At 34.3% G+C, this 17,399-nt stretch overlaps 1 protein-coding gene across 2 annotated transcripts; it reads left to right on the top strand.

Annotated features, from left to right (window-relative positions):
- Positions 1–231: 231 nt before the first annotated feature.
- Positions 232–16,699, top strand: omd (integrator complex subunit 5 omd). 2 transcript variants are annotated; one of them, XM_068774289.1, is made up of 17 exons: positions 232–506; positions 937–1,084; positions 1,719–1,829; positions 2,191–2,363; positions 3,087–3,207; positions 4,764–4,940; positions 5,467–5,625; positions 6,471–6,783; positions 9,192–9,369; positions 10,047–10,161; positions 10,711–10,916; positions 11,748–11,909; positions 12,357–12,473; positions 13,447–13,603; positions 14,637–14,776; positions 16,337–16,421; positions 16,502–16,699. In XM_068774289.1, the coding sequence occupies exons 1-17, from the start codon at positions 291–293 to the stop codon at positions 16,639–16,641; spliced, it is 2,718 nt and encodes a 905-aa protein (XP_068630390.1). In that variant the 5' UTR covers positions 232–290; the 3' UTR covers positions 16,642–16,699. The 2 variants fall into 2 exon arrangements, with proteins under 2 accessions (XP_068630390.1, XP_068630389.1); XM_068774288.1 differs by having other exon boundaries at positions 13,447–13,615.
- The last annotated feature ends 700 nt before the right edge of the window (positions 16,700–17,399 follow it).

Here is a 17,399-nt window from a genome sequence, read left to right as displayed (position 1 = left end):
AGAATAAATAAGAGATGGCAGTATAGTAAATTGACACTATCGTTTTGTGCTATATTTAAAAATTAGATGCCGAATTTTGTATAATTAGATAACGCCGAAAGTAAATATCGATCACTGTACGGATCTAAACAGAAAAACGTATATTTTATAACATGTTGAGTAAGCTCCGCATAATTTTAAGTATAGTCTGTATCTTTGCAAATCATTTTATGACGTATGTCATAAGATTGAGTTGTTGTTTATAGGAATTTAGGAATGTTTTGAGTAATTTTAGTATAAAATCTAATACAATGAATCCTCAAAGTAAGTCCACAGCTCTCTCAGCAGACCTTAACAATTTCATATATGGAGTCTCTAGAAGGAATTTTCAAAATGCTCCCGAACTAACCAAGATCGGCATTTCGTTGTTAAAAAACTTTCCAGCTGCTAGAGATGCTGTTTTGGAGTATTTTGCAATGGTTTTTCATGATGCAGTTAATGTATCCATTAACCAAGGAGATTATGAGGCGAGTTTTGAAATTTTTACTTGTGTGAAATATCATTACTTATATTTGCCAACTCTCTCAGATAACTTTAGTTTTGAAGGATATAATATTAATATATAAGAGTAACCTAAAGCAAGGGCGATTTCTCTTTAATATAAATCTAGACAGTATTTGAAATAAATATCGAATTTCGCATTTTTTTAGCATGATGCATGATGCAGTATTAATATTATGAACAGAAATTTGAATAGGATACAGAAATCTTTTATCAGCGAGTATAGAATCTTTTCTTGCCAGTCCTCTGGGCAGAGATGGCTACTTTACATGACGCAGAATGATGGTTGCTTTATACCGGTACTATTGGAAATCTGTGAAAAAGGCTTATCACCAGCAGTGGGTGTTATACAAAATAAATATTTTTATGTCCTTAATATCAAAATAAATATTACAGCCTGATTCTAATGTCAACGGATCTTTAGAGAGTGTAAGCATGATTGGACCGGAACTGTGTAATCTTGGAGAATCTTGGGCACCATTTATTGCACCATGGTGCATTAATTTAATCATGGATATAGCCACAGACAAAGCTAATTTGCCAAGTGAGTATATCTATAGCAATTAATTTAATTAAATAAAGTAAACAATACAATGCTTTAATTGAAACTAATTAATAATAAATGCAATAAATAGTAATAAATTGAATATGTCTATGTAATTTTAAGTAACATTAAAAATTTGTCTTGTGTGTTTGTAACATGCTAGTTCCACAACCAAAGAAGACTGCACAAATTTCATAAAAAAATGGCTTGAATTTAAATAAACTAATGGTTGAAAAGTTGACTCATTATGGAAAAAAATGTATTGATAAAATCCTAGTATACAAATATTGACAAAGGATTATATCTGCTTGTGAGAGTGTAATGACAAACTACATCCGCTTTCTTTATTAACTCTATTGCTTATTAATTAAAGCCACCTCTATTATTATTTAAGCAATAATAAACTAAAGGCAATACACTCAAACCCATTATTTCATTTCCATATATGACATATTGATGACACATTGTTTTAATTTAAATAGTTACAAATACATCAAGTAGTGATAATATCCTTCTTTAAAATGAATGAAGGTAAACTTGTCAAAAGCAATAACTTTAAGTTAGGGTGTCTATTTGCAATCTTGGAATAGTTAAATTTTATATATGATATCAATGTAATTTTTTTTTATTTCAGATAGTACACTACAAACTACAGATCCTGTCAGAGTACTTCTAGATATTACAACCCAAAATTTGACCCTGTTAAATTCCGAGGAAAGAGCAAAATGCATTGATATGATGTTGGGTAATAAAATATTTCTGTACACTTTTGGAGACTTACTTAAGAAGTTCTCATAAAGCTATAAATAATTAAGATTGTTGGATATCTAAGTTACCTAGCTTTTTACATATAGACAAGTGAATGTTTTAGAAAGAACTTTAAATATTTGAAGATATTATTTTCATATTTATAATGTTAATATTCAGTATTTACATACAAATATCAATTACAATACCTATTGGATATTGACATTGGGGTAGCGCGAGACTGATCATCATTGCGATCTTTTAGGAAAGGCCTATGCTTTACAAGGAGTGTGTATTGGCTGATGTGATGATGATAAAATCTAGTTATCAAGTTTTGGAATATGTGCCTTTATTTCTAGGATGCAGAGCATGTTCATGGGCAGTAGGTTGGGTAGGCCGTGCAGAACCTGCACTTGTGGCTCCAAGAGCATTGGCTCTAGGAGCTGACGCTGCACGAGCAGTGTTAGCTCATTTAGCCAATCACCCACCTGCCTTGTTCCATGTTAGGGCTGCCATTGTGGAACTTTTCCAGGTAAGCCTGTAACAATTGCTTACTTGAATTAAAATTATAAGTGATAATGAGATAAATATATAATACCAGAACATACACAACTTACCTAAATGGTTAGTGATAACAAGCCAGGGGTGAAATTAAAAGCATCTGTTGCTTGCATGGTCTCGCTTTTATTATGTTTCTCTTTACTAGACATGTTTTTGGAAAAGATCCTATTAAACCTGTGATTTTATTGTGTTGGTTACTGCTTAGTATGTGATAAGGTTTTGGTCTCAAATAAAATTGGTATGTACATTGGAAAACATAGGATTACAGAGGTTATGGTGTCAATGCTGATATGATTGTATGGTTTAAACCTCTGTAAAAACATCTGCACAGAAACCCATCATAAATTTAATTTAGTTATAATGTCATTATAAAAAGTTCAAGAGGTTTATTAAGCACCATTTAAGAGTTAACACTAGATTGATTAAATTGTGTATTACATAAATGTTTCAAAAACAATTATGTATGTACAAATAATTTATTACAATTTTTTATTGCTAATATTTGTTAATAACAACTGTAAATGCCTTATAAAACCATTAAAAATCAATGGTCAACAATTTTTTAAAATTATTTATTTGTTCGCAATGCAGTTGTTTTGACTGCTTTTCGGAAATATAGGTTCATATTAAGTTTCTATTGGTAATAAAAAGCTTTTGAACACCATAAATATTGACAATTTTGAAATTGCGACAGGAAGCCATAAAAGAGGATAGTCAAGCTGACAAAAAACGTGATGTTATACCGTACTTGCTGAATCTTGCATCGAAATCAGATATTGTTTTAAAAGCTCTTACACAAGACATTGAGCAAACATGTAAGTATTTGATAATTACATTACTCATTGCATTTCTTTGTGAAGGAAGTAAACAAAATAATAATTTAAAATATTAAATATGGACTAACTTACTTTTATCATAGACAACATAGATTGTTAGAATTTGAGAGTTGTATACCATTTAAAAAAGCTAGGAAATTGATGAGATGAGAAGAAACCACAACAAACACAGATATTTTTTTCCGGTCAATTAATTTTGAATAATATTGCTTTAAATATTACGGTCTCTTTTAAATACAGTATAATAATTCGGAATTATTAAAATTATAAACCTGTACTATAAGCAAAAACCTATTTTCATGAATTTACAATCAATTTGCAAAATCCTATTTATACATATATATATAAATAAATAGGATTTTGCAAATTTATTGTAAATATACAGTGGTACCTCGACATACGAGTTTAATTCGTTCCGCAACTTTGCTCGTATCTTGAATTACTCGTATCTCGAAGCAAATTTCCCCATACAAAACAATTGAACTACCATTAATCCGTTCCAACCTCCAAAATGTCACCCCTGTTATTTTTGTTACGTGGTTTTGAATAATAAAAACGTATTTATAAATATCAAATATTTATTGCACAAAAACAAAAAAGAGAATGTAAAGAAATAAATTAGATATCCTCACTGGTCTTTGCCTTTTTCGCTACATTTTTCTCGTTTTCACCTGTAGGCCGTTTAGAAAAAAAAACATGTCCAAGGAGGTTGGTTTCTTCCTCCCTCTCAGAATGTTCCGGAAATGAGTTAGGCAAGTGTCATTAAAAAGGTCAGATGCACGACCTGTTGCAACTTTCTCTGGGTGTTTTTTTTCCACGAACTGTGAAACTCTCTCCCACATTCCTAAGATCTCCTTTATCTCACTTGTAGAAATAACCTCCTCCTCTGACTCCTCAAAACCAATTTCTTGCATAACCTCAGTATGCTGCTGTGACTGTAACTCTTGTATCTCCTCAGTCGTCAGTTCCTGGGTGTGCTCCTCGATGAGCTCGTTCACGTCTCTCTCTTCCACCTCTAGACCCATGTATTTCCCCAGAGATACAATCTCCTCCTCCCGGGTTTCAATTCTTCATAACACAACTACACAACTTATCACCGCCGAAGCAAGCGATCGTGATGGCGCGACTGCGTGTTACTACCGAACTGAACTCTTATCTCGAATTTCGCTCGTAACTCAAAGCAAAAAATCACTTGCTCGTCGGCTCGTATCTCGAAAACTCGTATGTTGGGGCACTCGTATGTCGAGGTACCACTGTATTTTTATGTATGTGTGTGTAATTTTGTAAATGTGTTTTTTTCTGACAAGGGACAACTTTTTTTTCTGTTTGTGTCTGTTCTGTTAATGTCAATATGACAACTTTGTAGATCCTGGACTTAAAAATAAAAAAGTTTTATATTTATATATTAGTTTGCTAAACATGTTTCGAGATTTGAGGTTATGTTTTGTAACTTTTTTTTTATATTTGTATTAGTGTTTAAATATTTGTATGTATTTTTTAAAATCTATCATTATGACAATTGTTTTTGGTTGCAGTGACAGATGATGTGATGGAGCGACTGTGTGCCGTGTGCGCGACTCACAGGAACAGCGGGGCGTGGGAGGGCGTAGGCCCCGACTCGTTGGTGGCGTTGTTGCTGCGTTCTGACGTGCACTGCCTCTTCTTGTTGCTTAAGCATGCACAGAATAATCTTTTTACAAGACAATTACTCGGTACGTAACATAATATAACTTAAATACAAACATAAAATAATCCTAAAAAAAGTATCAAAATAAAGGAATGTAAAATAAAAATTACAAATAAAAATCCATATTTTGATCTATATTTCTTTCGCGGTAAGAATATATTGATTCATCGATTTTACTGTAAATAGACATTGTGTTCGAAAGTTGGCGTTGAACTCCTCACTGTGAACTTCACTTTACAAATGAAGAATTTAAATGATAACGGTGCGTGGCTAAGCGGAGGGACAATGATGGCAGAATGATGCAGTGATGCATTAACTGAATGTCGTTCTCAATACATAATTTAAAAATAGAATGTTTTAAAACAATCACGGTTTAATGTCATTTTATTGTACTACACACTTATTTTTTAATTTGCCTGGCACCCAAAATAAGTTTTCGTTTATGTAGACCCCTCGTAAACTTACGTCTATGTGCAGGAGTTTCTATTGAATTTCTCTAGAAACAATTATTTTTATAATGTTTACATAACTTTGTTGCATATTTTTAACAGAATACCTTCTCCAAAAGCTAGAATATGAGTGTTTGTTTCCTGATAAAAACGTGCCTCTATTGACAAGCGCCGCCGAAGAAATTAGCACAGTTAGAGAGAAATTGCTGACTGGAAATCAATTGGAACAGTATTCTATTGCAAGGATACTTATTTTGGTTTGTGAGTATTGTGTCATCGCATTGTTTATTATTTTTTCTTATCAATACTTTTTTGAGAGGTATTTTATAAAAATAAACGAATAATAAAAAAATACGTACAAAATAACCTAAAACCTTACGTAATAATTAGGAATAGCTTAAACATATAAACTTCATAGATATTAATCCACGAAATTTCTTGAGCGGAACTTGGTCAAAATCGCTTTGGTCCCTTGAAAGGCCTTCGCAGGCCTTACCTTTTTTCAGTCCAGTCCACCATCACAGCTTTCGGTGCCGATACTCATACTGTATAACAGGGGTGGTCAACCCGCGGCTCGCGAGCCACTTGCAACTCTGAACGATTACTCTTGTCTGCAATTGATTGTCGAATTATTTTAATATTAAAATTTATATTACGAATATCAGCTCCTTGGAAATCGAAACATATTACTGGTGTGAGTTATTAGTACCAACTACGATCATATTTAACTAACCGGCATCTTAAGTATTATTACTGTCATATAAGTGTGCCGATATATTTAACTTCAATATATTTTAATATAATTATTGTAAAATTATTATTCGTTTACGTGTTTTAAATGCGTATTAAATTGTGGCTCGCGAAATATTTCAAATTTCGAAAATTGACTCGATCTATCAAGGAGCTTAATCACCTCCCCTGCCATATAACCTTTTTTCTTATATTGGACTCGAGCTTATCATTATCATTTCAGTCGTAGGACATCCCTAGTTGAATAGGCCTCCCTCTATACATTTCCAATAGGACCAGTATATTTATTTGCCTCTATTAGTACATGATTAATATAAGTGCTTGACTGTATAACATCAAATGACTGTGACTTTTAGGTTATAATCTTCCATCGGAGTTTGTTACTACAATAAGCTACCTTCTTCAGTATTCACGAAATGATACAACTCTTGCACTTTTGGTACGAATTATATCTGGTACTATAACCATGCACACGCCTAACGACTCGACAGATATTAGTACGGATACGGAAAGATACCAGAATTTTATTAAGATTGGGGTTGAGTATGCACTAAGGGAGTCCATGATGTCGGATACTCAAATCAAGAGATGTTTCATAGAAGGAAATGTGACGAAAGATCAGAAGACTTATTTGCATCACTTCTGCTTGAACATCATTAAACTTTTAAGGTAAATAATATTCATTTCTTTGTACTATACCTCATTGTTTTTTTTTTAATTGGTCTTAATTTTTGGGGACCACTCGTTTCTCCATGTATGAGGTAGGGACATTACATTTTGGTTAAACTAGTTTTTCCATTGTTTTATTTTGTCCTTCACATATTCTATCTTTGCATTTGTAAATCTTCTTCCGTACATCGCCTTTCTTCCCTCATCTAAATTCCATGATCACAATTTTACGTTACAATTTCATTTGTTTAGGTACTTAACTAAATGTGAAAAACATGCAAATGTGTAATTTGATATACAGGATTTTCGTGTAATAAGGAGTGTACTTATATAGCTCATTTGCAGTCAATCGATGTACGGCAGTGGCGTAGCTAGGGGGTGGCAAGCGGGGCGGCCGCACCAGGCACCACAAGTAGGGGGGGCACCAAAGTTGAAAATATTTTTTTTTTAATTTTTTTTGAATGATGAATATTGAAATGTTAAAAGAAAAATGAAAACCATAAATTAAATAACATAAAAAGAATATCGAATTTTACTATTTTTGTGCTACAAAAGTTGTTAAATAATATGAACATTAAAAAAAATAAACGGTTACAAATTATAATATACACAGTGTTTAATCCTTTCATTTGCAAAACACATAAAGTGTTTTTTAAAAGGGCCCTAAATGTCAAAATAATAAATTATTACATTATTGCAAGATTACTTAATGATAAATAGATTAAATCATCTTGAAGTCGACACTATTGATTTTGAAAATGTGATTAATGACTTTGCAGGCCAAAAAGCGAGGAATGTTCGTTTTTAAATTTTCCCAATAAATTTTATTAAGATCTAATATTATTTTATATATATTTATTATTATTTTGAAGCAAAAAATATAAATATTAACTACATTCTGTTCTGAATTTTGAAATTATCTAGACTCTTTAGGAGAGGGGGGGGGGGGCACCAAGCCCCAATCTGCCCCGGGCCCCAAATACCATAGCTACGCCACTGATGTACGGTATACCCTGTTCAAAAATAAATGATGTCATAACTAAGCTTGAACTGAACTTTTTCAAAGTTCCTTTAACTACATATTAAAAATAATTATTGTTTACTTATTAGTGATATAGCACGATTTATAATTGTTATAAGTGCGGCTTCTTTACTCCGCCTTAATAACGCATTGAAACGTCTCAATACAAAGTAAGTTGGATTTCATTTGTCTCTTTCTAATAATGCTGTAGTTAAATAGAGACAATATGATTGGTTCTACTCAGTCGTACACCTTTGTCTTAGTGGTCGTGGTCACGCCCCGGTTGGTTCTGGTGCCCACACCGCTCACGTTATGCGTTGTCATGTAACTCGGTGTTTGGCGGGGCGAGAGCATTCATTTACTGAGTCTTATTGTTAGTTTTGATGAGATATTTCCATGTTGTTGCGTCTACAAGACCGCTTGCCTTCCACTTTGCCTAGCACCACCAAACGTTCCATTGATTCCTCATCACGGGTGACATGTCCAAAGAGCTGGAGGAAACGTATTTGCACAGTCGATGATAACCTCATTTTTATTTGTCTCTCTTATTTGTTTGGTTATATGTAGCTAGTTCGGTGGGCAGTGCTAATTGATTTCCTTAAAATTTTGAACTATTACTGATCATCTATTAATATATGTTACAAAAGGCAACAGTTTCAAAACTAATAGATAACGTAATGATAATTTAGACATATTAAAACAATTTTTTGTTTATTATCTGTCCCTGCAGAATTTGTGCTGTCAGAAATTTGTTCTGTCACATTCAAATAGAAAAATGATAATTTTAGACAGGTCACTTTATACAGATGATTAGAAATAGGTGTAAAAGCTTTTTGCTGATAAATGAACTATACATTCAAGTATTCAAGGCTTTTATACCTATAAGCAATCACACTGTATATAAACAGTAAGGTCGTTAATTCAGTAATTTTCAAATTCGGACATTCAAACGTCGCGTCGTTATGAGGCCGTGTCGGCTTTCGACTATCTCGATAATACAAAGAACAAGAGATTACAAAGCAATTTATAGACTATAAAAAACAAGCCATTCTCTTTTAAGAATATGGAAGGAAACGAGAATAGATCATTCTAGAAAGAATCTTTTTGTTTCTTCCGTCATTTCTCTCGGTGTTAACGCTTTTCGAAGCTCGAATAGCCTCGCGCCATAGAGTACCAATGCAGAACGTGTATGGAGTCGCCCGGTCACCGGCTTTTCATTAATCATGAAAATATTGCATGTGGTGTTACGACCGTGTCCAGGTTTCTGAGGATTTTCGTGCTAAATTTCATAACAAAGTTTCAGGCGAGGAATAAAGGAAACAAATGACAGAATTTTTTTAATTACGTAATCAACGAATCACAATGTAACTTAGTACTGTATGTGCAGGTGGGAGAATTCAAACCTGGTGTCACATTTACGCACAAGGCCGATAGGGCGCGCGGTTGAAGCTAATCTACAACGCGTGGGCGTGGCCCTACACGAGTATGCGTCCTTGCTGCGTATTCACAAGCCATATACCATGATTTCGCTGCCGGAGATGCCCACTTGTCATGCACTGGCCGAGGTATGTATTATTAGTCATCATCATCATCACCAGTGGTAGCCCAGTGGTTGAGACTTGCGATCGTTAGTCGCGGTTTCGATTCCCGGGATACAATCTTATATAATTCACACTTTGTGCATTAATTATTTAGGATTGCCACAGCACACATTCAAGTTTCCAGACGATGGGCAGCTATGTCCTCTGCGTACCACAATACCGCACAGTAATCGCCAACTCGTCTGCCAAACATGGAAATTATGGTATATCCTCCCATAAATAAATTTAAAGGAGACTTATGTCCGACAGAGAGCGTCTATGGGCTTCAACGAATACTTTGCTAAATATAAATAAAATAAAGACTATATAATAATAAAACAGCGACAGTTTGATTATAATTCGTCATATATAGACGTATACTGGAAGACAATTGCCTCCTCCAAAGATATCAATGGGGGATATAAAATAATCGCCATTCTTGACAGGCGGATTGGGGATCGCAGTTTTGTATTTTAGTAAGCAGAGGACGCTAATACGATGATTTTAATTAGTTACGTTTAAATATTAATGTACTTTTCTTCATAAAGTTATTAATTAAAAAAAGCATAATTATCGACAAAAAATTTATACGAAACAAATTTGCGTGTACAAGCGTAAAATATTATTACGTATTATATTGAAATTGTAATATTTTATCACAGGTTCTTGACAGAGTGGACATGACTGGTACCAAAGCGCCACCGCCCAGTGTTGAAGCAATACTGAAGGTCGTGCAAGCGACCGTTAGGTACTTTTTCAGATGCTTACATATTGAAGGTGAGACTTTACGTCAATAAACAGATAAATAAACTAAAATACAGATTACATATTTGAATAGTGTTCATTTGCGATTAAAAATGAAAAACCGAGATAGCTCATCTCCGGACATACATAAACATAATTAGATACAGAAGTGAGTTAAAAAAAAGCCATCATCGCCAATCTCCGGACATTCATAAACATAATTATATACAGAAGTGAGATAAAAATCCAGCATAGCCCGTTTTTGTGTGCTCTAATGCAGCGACAGAGAGACATGGAGAAAAATGGAGGAAGACTTTAAATCCTATTTTAGTTGTCAAAGTCCAGAATACTTGGACAATAAGTATACTAACCAATCATCATGATCATCATTACAGCCGTAGTAACTCCACTGCTTAAAGATTGATTTTAGATATACAGTTGAAAGTGACTTTCATCCAACTAGCTGATATATTTTTTTCGGTAATCTATATATATATATATGTTTTGCAGTGGGCATATATCGACAGATAAATATTTATATATATGTACATAAATATACATATACACATATACTATTTGTAGATACGATGGAGAAGATCACGGGCGTCCAGAGCGCGTGCCGGCTACTCCGCAAGCTGTGCGTGCACAGCAAACTGGCGCGGGCGTTGGCGCTCCGGGAGCTGCTGGAGACGGGAATGTTTCGCGAAGAGCGCGCCTTCGGCAGCCGCCCGCACACCGCCGCCTCGCAGCCCCATGGACACCTTCTCATGCACCTTAACCACCAACATGTCAGTTCCACTCGCCTTATTAACAAATAATATTTATTTTTATATATGGTGGCCCGTGGCTCGAAAAGTCCATTTTTAACCACAAAAAACAGGTGTTTTCGATTGAACCGCCAAAACGTCTCTGAAAGACATTGTCACGCTGTTAGTTAAATATGAGACTCTCTGAAACTGTTATATCAGGGTGGCTAATATCATTTTTTTAAAAAAACACTTCTTCTTGTGGCGCTACAACCCTTTGTGTTTTGATTTCTCACGATTCTCTACCATCTCTCATTCTAACTCTCTCCGTTTTTTTGCCAAGACTTCTTCTATCTGATACACCTAAAATCTCCCTCTACACATTGCGTGCAACTTCTTCCTGTGTCTTTCTAGTGGTTTTTTTTGGTGTCCACTTGGAGCTGATCTTAATGGCCCTTGTGTCGTTATTATTTCCTAGTGGCCTGCCCATCTGAGCCTTTGTGACTTGCAAAACCTAACAACTAAATTGCGTAAATTAAATCTGTGTTCGTTTCGTGGCAGTCCGAAAATTGTTTTCGAGATTTCCTTCTTAAATATTACCAGTTTTATTTGGTTTTTTTGTGTCATCGCATATTTCATAGCATAAGTCACAACTGTGTAGATTATCATTTTTTAATTGGTTAGATTTGGCAATTAATAGCCTGATGCACAATGTGGTTTTGCACGCCTAGAAACACCTATTTCCGACGGTTACGCAAGCTTTGATCTCTTTCTTCATGATGTTCTCGGAGTTTGATTCGATCCTAGGTAACAAAACACAACGTCAGTTATTTCTTTGAAGTATATAAAATTTTAATTAAGTATTGTACACAGGGGCCAATAACCCAGCTTACGCAAAGCCACACGTCCGTGTTCCACGCGGGAATCATAGGCAAGGGAGTGCGTAAAGGCAACGGACAAGAGGATGGTGGTGCGATACCACCAATCTTGACCACCAACAACGAACTGCTCATGGGCGCCTTGATGTCTTGTATGGTGAGTTAGAATTGTGCATATATTATTATTTTTAGCCTTCAATAATCATCTTTTGATTTATATGTACTGTCAATATCCAATGTCTTTGGCTCTATCTTTATGCGTGTAAAGAATGGGTTACCTACACAGGCGAGAAACAATTATGTTCAACCGGCTCCCTTTATTCGGCGAGATTTCCTACCAAATTAGAGTTCTTTAAGCCTATCAATTCCAGAGATGTGATTAGTTAATAGATAGAAAATCTCATATATTACAATTCAAGTTTTTAAAGGATGGGCAGCAGCGTCTTTTGTACACCATGATACCCCATTGCGATCGTCAACCTACCTTCCAAGCGTGGCGATTGTGGTATATTCCCATGATTCGCTTACCTTTGTCATATGATAGACTTTCGTCTAGTTTATACTGTGTAATTTTAATGGGTAACATATTTAATTTCATTTACAGGACGGTAACAGTGGTATTGTGGAAGGAGCGACATCCGTCTCCTTGCTCCTTGTGGAGCTCGTGTCCCCTGATGTAATGTACAACGGTCTGCCGTGGCCAGATGAGGATTTTACTAAGGTGAGATCCTTGTGAATTTATATTTTATTTTTATTTACTACATCCAACTTCTTTTAAACCGGCAAACACTTTTTATCGAATATAGGCAAAGCATTTGACCCCTGTTTCGTCGGGAGAATTGATTGCATACTCTCCAAAATTCAGTCTGTAGAATACCTATAAACTGGAAACTTTTGACAATCTCAGCACTCATTGAAACATTTTTACCAATGTAATTCTTGGCTCCTCCCTTTAAATAAATTTTCGGAAACGCGTGCAAAAAACCGTTTAATAATGAAAGTGACTTTTTGTAAATTTGGGCACATGTGCCATAACTAAAAAATCGTGTATAATGAAAAAACTGTAAATATTTATGCAAAAAAAACGTGCGTAAGAAATACTAATTAAATCAATATTATACATGTATTTATAAAACGAAAAATTTTCATAAGAAAAAACATGAATATACAAATAAAAATCAATTTTACAACTATTCATCGGTACCTAATAAGAAACGTGCATATTAAAGACTGGACCAAAACCGGCAGTAATGGTATTTTCGCAATTACATTTGGTGATTAAAATTAAAAAAAAATTAGAAAAAATAATTGTTATTTTTGCCCGAACGGAAAATTCGTGTAAAAAGCCGTGTCATTGGTTAACTGCTATATTTAATATATAATAATGCTATATTTGAAATGTAATGATGATATAAACGAACCTTAATATCTAAACAAACATTGAATTGCATATTTTTAATTGTCTTAACAACTAACAGATTCAAGAAGACTTATTAATAGTAATATATATCAAAATTGTTAGTACATTTAATTATTTATTTTAACTTGTAAATTACTAGATGCAAGACAAAGATTTGCGATTAAATTATAGTTAATTATTAATATTTTATATTATGGATATTTGGATGTGGTGTACCATATCAGTAAAGGTTTAATACCTATGGTCAATCATCCTGTATATGTGTCGTGTGCAGCAAGTGAGCATCGAGCGTGAGCTATACATGCGCGGCGCTGTGGAGCGGTGTGCTGTGGGACGGGCAGCGCTGCGACGGGTGGCAAGAGCGCGCCCCGCCCTCTGCCTGGCCTCCGCCCTCCTGCGTGCCTCCGCCGCGACGCTCCTGCACCGCTTACGTGCGCACCTCGGTCACTATACCATTGCGATGACACACACAAATATTTTTTTGAGCTAGTTCAGAATTTAATATAAAAGTTAACAGCACCTAATAACAAAGACTATGGTTCATATAACTAAATGAAGTACCGTTGTGTAGGGGAAAATTTAGCTGTTTGTAGCTGATTATTTTTCTAATTGTGTAGGGGAACATTTTAATTTAATGTTCCTATGTATATAGCAAAATTTGGTTCCACAATAATATGCTCGATACATTATACTATATTCATATATTATTTATGTAAAACTAATTATCATTTGTAAACAATATTATTGGACTGAAAAAAACCTAAAAACCAATTTAATACATGTAGTTTATTAGGAACTTCATTGGGTAAAAATAAAAAATAAATAAGTTAAAAAAATAACAAAAATTATATTGCCCCGAAAGCGATTGCTTAATATAATAATAAATCTGTAGCTACATATAATTGTAAACATATATGATACAATTTAATTGTATATGTTATAAAATACATATATAGTTGCATAATAGTAAAGAAAAAGTAAATGGTCGGTTTGATCACACAAGGCATTTCCTTCCAGATAACTACAGTATTAAAAGTAGCGGATAGTTAACATGTACATGAAAAAACACATATAGATTATAGATTTATTAATATGCTTTTATAATCATATATTAAAATATATAAATACATTTTAATATATAATTATAAATATAACAATAAATAAAAACATCAAATTGTATCGGACATTCCTGAGATAATAAGAAAATCAGAAAAATTTTACTGAATTACAATTGGGTAAATAATCATAGATCTTGTAAATGTCTCTTAGCCATTCTCTTAAAAATAGGTAGTGACTAAGCACGTTTTAGTTACTTATTAATTAAATTAATTTTTTTTTGATTTGCTAAATTTCTTGATTGATATTAATTAAAAAAAATCATTTAATTTCAATTTTAGCAATAATCATATAAAAAGAAATAGATACTGATAAAAATGGTGAATAATATAAATAGTATTTAAACAGATCGGCATGCCCAGTCCGCGGAGACTGCACGTGAGATGGCCGCCCTGACGGAACTGCTGTCGACCATGACCCTGGGACAGCTGCTACCACACCCACTCAGTCACATGCTAGAGCTAGCACCAGAACTTACTGCTAATGAGGTAACAGATAAGTTATTCAAAGTTTCTTTATGTCTACGACTACTGTGTCCAACACTGATTGGAGACTTTGTATTTTATGTATTTCTATTGTAAGTGTGCTATAAACTTAGGAGACTTTTGCTATCTGTCAACTCCTTCCTTTATTTGATGGAAACTGCCATATATATATATATATATAAAGAAACTAGTTGCTTTAATAACTATTTTGTATCGTGCCGCGTTTATTTAATGCCTGTAAAGCAATAGCTTTTATCCTTGACACTTCATAGATGGCGCTATTAACAATGGTATTATGATGGCGTCCATTTCATTCGCTGGTCGGTAAAGCAGTTGGTATTTATGAGAATAAACTTTTAAAAGGAATTGACAATTTAAATAATACAATTTTGGCTTACAATTTCGAAAACCAACCGGCCTCGTCGCAGTCGAAATAGGCTCGTGTATCATAGGGGTCACTAATCGCCGATCATTCTGAATGCTTTGTCGGAATTTCTTCCACCATCTCTTGTTCAAGCGCTAACTCTTTCCGAAGAGATAGTAACATTAGCTAGGTAATAATTACCCAGTTGGGACCTCTCGGGCGTCCTTGAGTTGGAATGCAGAGCGGGTATTATTGACGAGTAACAGCCCAAGTCGGGGTCGACCCTGAAGCCTAATCATTCCATGGAGCATCTACTAAAGCGTAGTATGTAGCGGGCCAAGTTTTTCTAGGAAGCCCTAAGCTTTACTACGTTAAAGAAGGACTAAGCGCCCTCAGGGTTATACCCCATTATACTCGCGGAATCTGCAAATGCCATTTAGGCATCGAAGCAAGCTATATAAAAAAATAGGCGGTGATATTTTCTGAAAATTATGTCCAACACGCAAATCAATATCATTTCATGATTTAGGAATTTTAGTTGTATATTCTCATGTCATATATTATTCCTAAGCGGTGGTATTGGAAGTTTTTGAGTAAATCCTTGTTCCTTACTACTTCTTGTTTGAGAAGTTTTAGATCCTATTTCAATATACATTTATCAAGTTTTTTAATTTTTTTCATATAAACCTAATTTAAAGTCTTAGATATCTTTACAAATGGTAAATAACTCTTCAATAAGGCAACAATTTTAATGTTCTATAAAACATAGCATTTTAAGGTATATTCACGATATAAATACACCCGTCATGTCAGCCTATTAACACTCACTCCAAGGCATAGGTCTCCTCCAAAAATATCTATATAAGGATATACGATAATCGCCACGCTTTGCAGGCGGTTTAACGGTCGCAATATGGTGTAATGGTACACAGAGGTCGCTGCTGGCATCCTCTGGCAATTTATTTGTGAACAGTGGCAATCCTATATTAAAGCAAAAACAGTGAATTTAATAAGATTGTATGCCGCAAAGCGAACCCGCGACCTTCGATCATAACTGCAGTCACCGGACAATTAATAAAAATCATCCATCTTCTTCCAAACTTTAAGCATAACAAATCTTAAATACCAGGTTATTAATATTAATATGTTATATATAATTTATATCTTAAATAAATATTAATGTCTTGATTGTTTTCCAGCTTGTGCAAGTTTTACGAGACTGTTTATGGAACTACACAAGGGATCACGTGCCTTCCCCGGCATTGTTCACATGCGATTCTTCCGGTAAATTGACAAAATTATTTTTTTTCCAAAAAAAAATGGACATTTGTTGCAAATTATTAAAGAAAATTTATTTTGAACAGGTTTACACTGGCGAGATCCTTCGACGTGCAAGCCACCATCTACGTACACCGATACTTTGCGCTTGATCATACAAAAGCGGATATCAAAATTGGGCCATTTGTACCCAATAATGTTTTTGAATCTCGAAAAAGAGAATTAATGTTAAAATGAATGCGTCAAAATATGTACATATTGTAAATAACTAATAAATAATAAAGTGCCTGATTAACTGTAAAAATGTTTTTTTATTATTATTAATTATAATCTTATAACGTAACATTTATTACATAGTGTTATAATAGAAGGTTACGACAAACCACAATAAATTATTGTTTCGATTATCTTTGATGTTCGAATTTATCAGACGCAGATCAAATTAATAAAATGCCATAAGAAGAACGACTACCGCGTTGTCCGGAGAATTCTGCCCAAGTGGCATTTACATATTCCGCGGGTTTGGGGTGCAGGGCACTATGCCTAAAATCTTTTTTTAAGGCCACGGGCTTCGTGGGTTCTCTAGGGAACCCCAACTCTTTGCACTACATGCGAAAGTTTCACCGGCTGTTGAGATCTCATATGGCTTAGGCGGACCTTCCGACCAAGCTCAAGGCCCCAAACGAGAGTACGTTGTCTTGAGCTACCACTCGTCTATAATACCCGTTAAGCACTCCCACACTTGTACGCCCAAGAGAACCGAAATCGACTTGGTCGATAACAATTGCCTAAACTAATATTACAACTGTTTCGGAACATATTAGAGTTGGGAGACGAATAGATATAAAACAGACAACAGAATAAAACTCTACAGAACAGATAAAACTCTAGCAACGCTTCTATTAACGATTAATTATAAGAAAAAATGTTTTATTATGGAATTAACCTATCAGGTGTGTGTCTTCACCTTTTTTGTCTTTCGCG

This window comes from Battus philenor, unplaced genomic scaffold (assembly GCF_028537555.1).
Source record: "Battus philenor isolate CCGP_79_NKW_IND1 unplaced genomic scaffold, ilBatPhil1.0.hap1 SCAF_7, whole genome shotgun sequence".
Taxonomy (NCBI): domain Eukaryota; kingdom Metazoa; phylum Arthropoda; class Insecta; order Lepidoptera; family Papilionidae; genus Battus; species Battus philenor.
Note: the sequence above shows the minus strand (reverse complement) of the source record. Positions and strands in the feature narration are given on the sequence as shown.

What these genes read in the sequence shown, in the direction of transcription:
- omd (XM_068774288.1), top strand. Translation starts at nt 291, where the DNA reads ATGAATCCTCAAAGTAAGTCCACAGCTCTCTCAGCAGACCTTAACAAT. An exon ending in CAGATGAGGATTTTACTAAG is followed by an intron (nt 12,474 to 13,446) that starts GTGAGATCCTTG and finishes TGTCGTGTGCAG; the next exon opens with CAAGTGAGCATCGAGCGTGA. An exon ending in CCGCTTACGTGCGCACCTCG is followed by an intron (nt 13,616 to 14,636) that starts GTCACTATACCA and finishes GTATTTAAACAG; the next exon opens with ATCGGCATGCCCAGTCCGCG.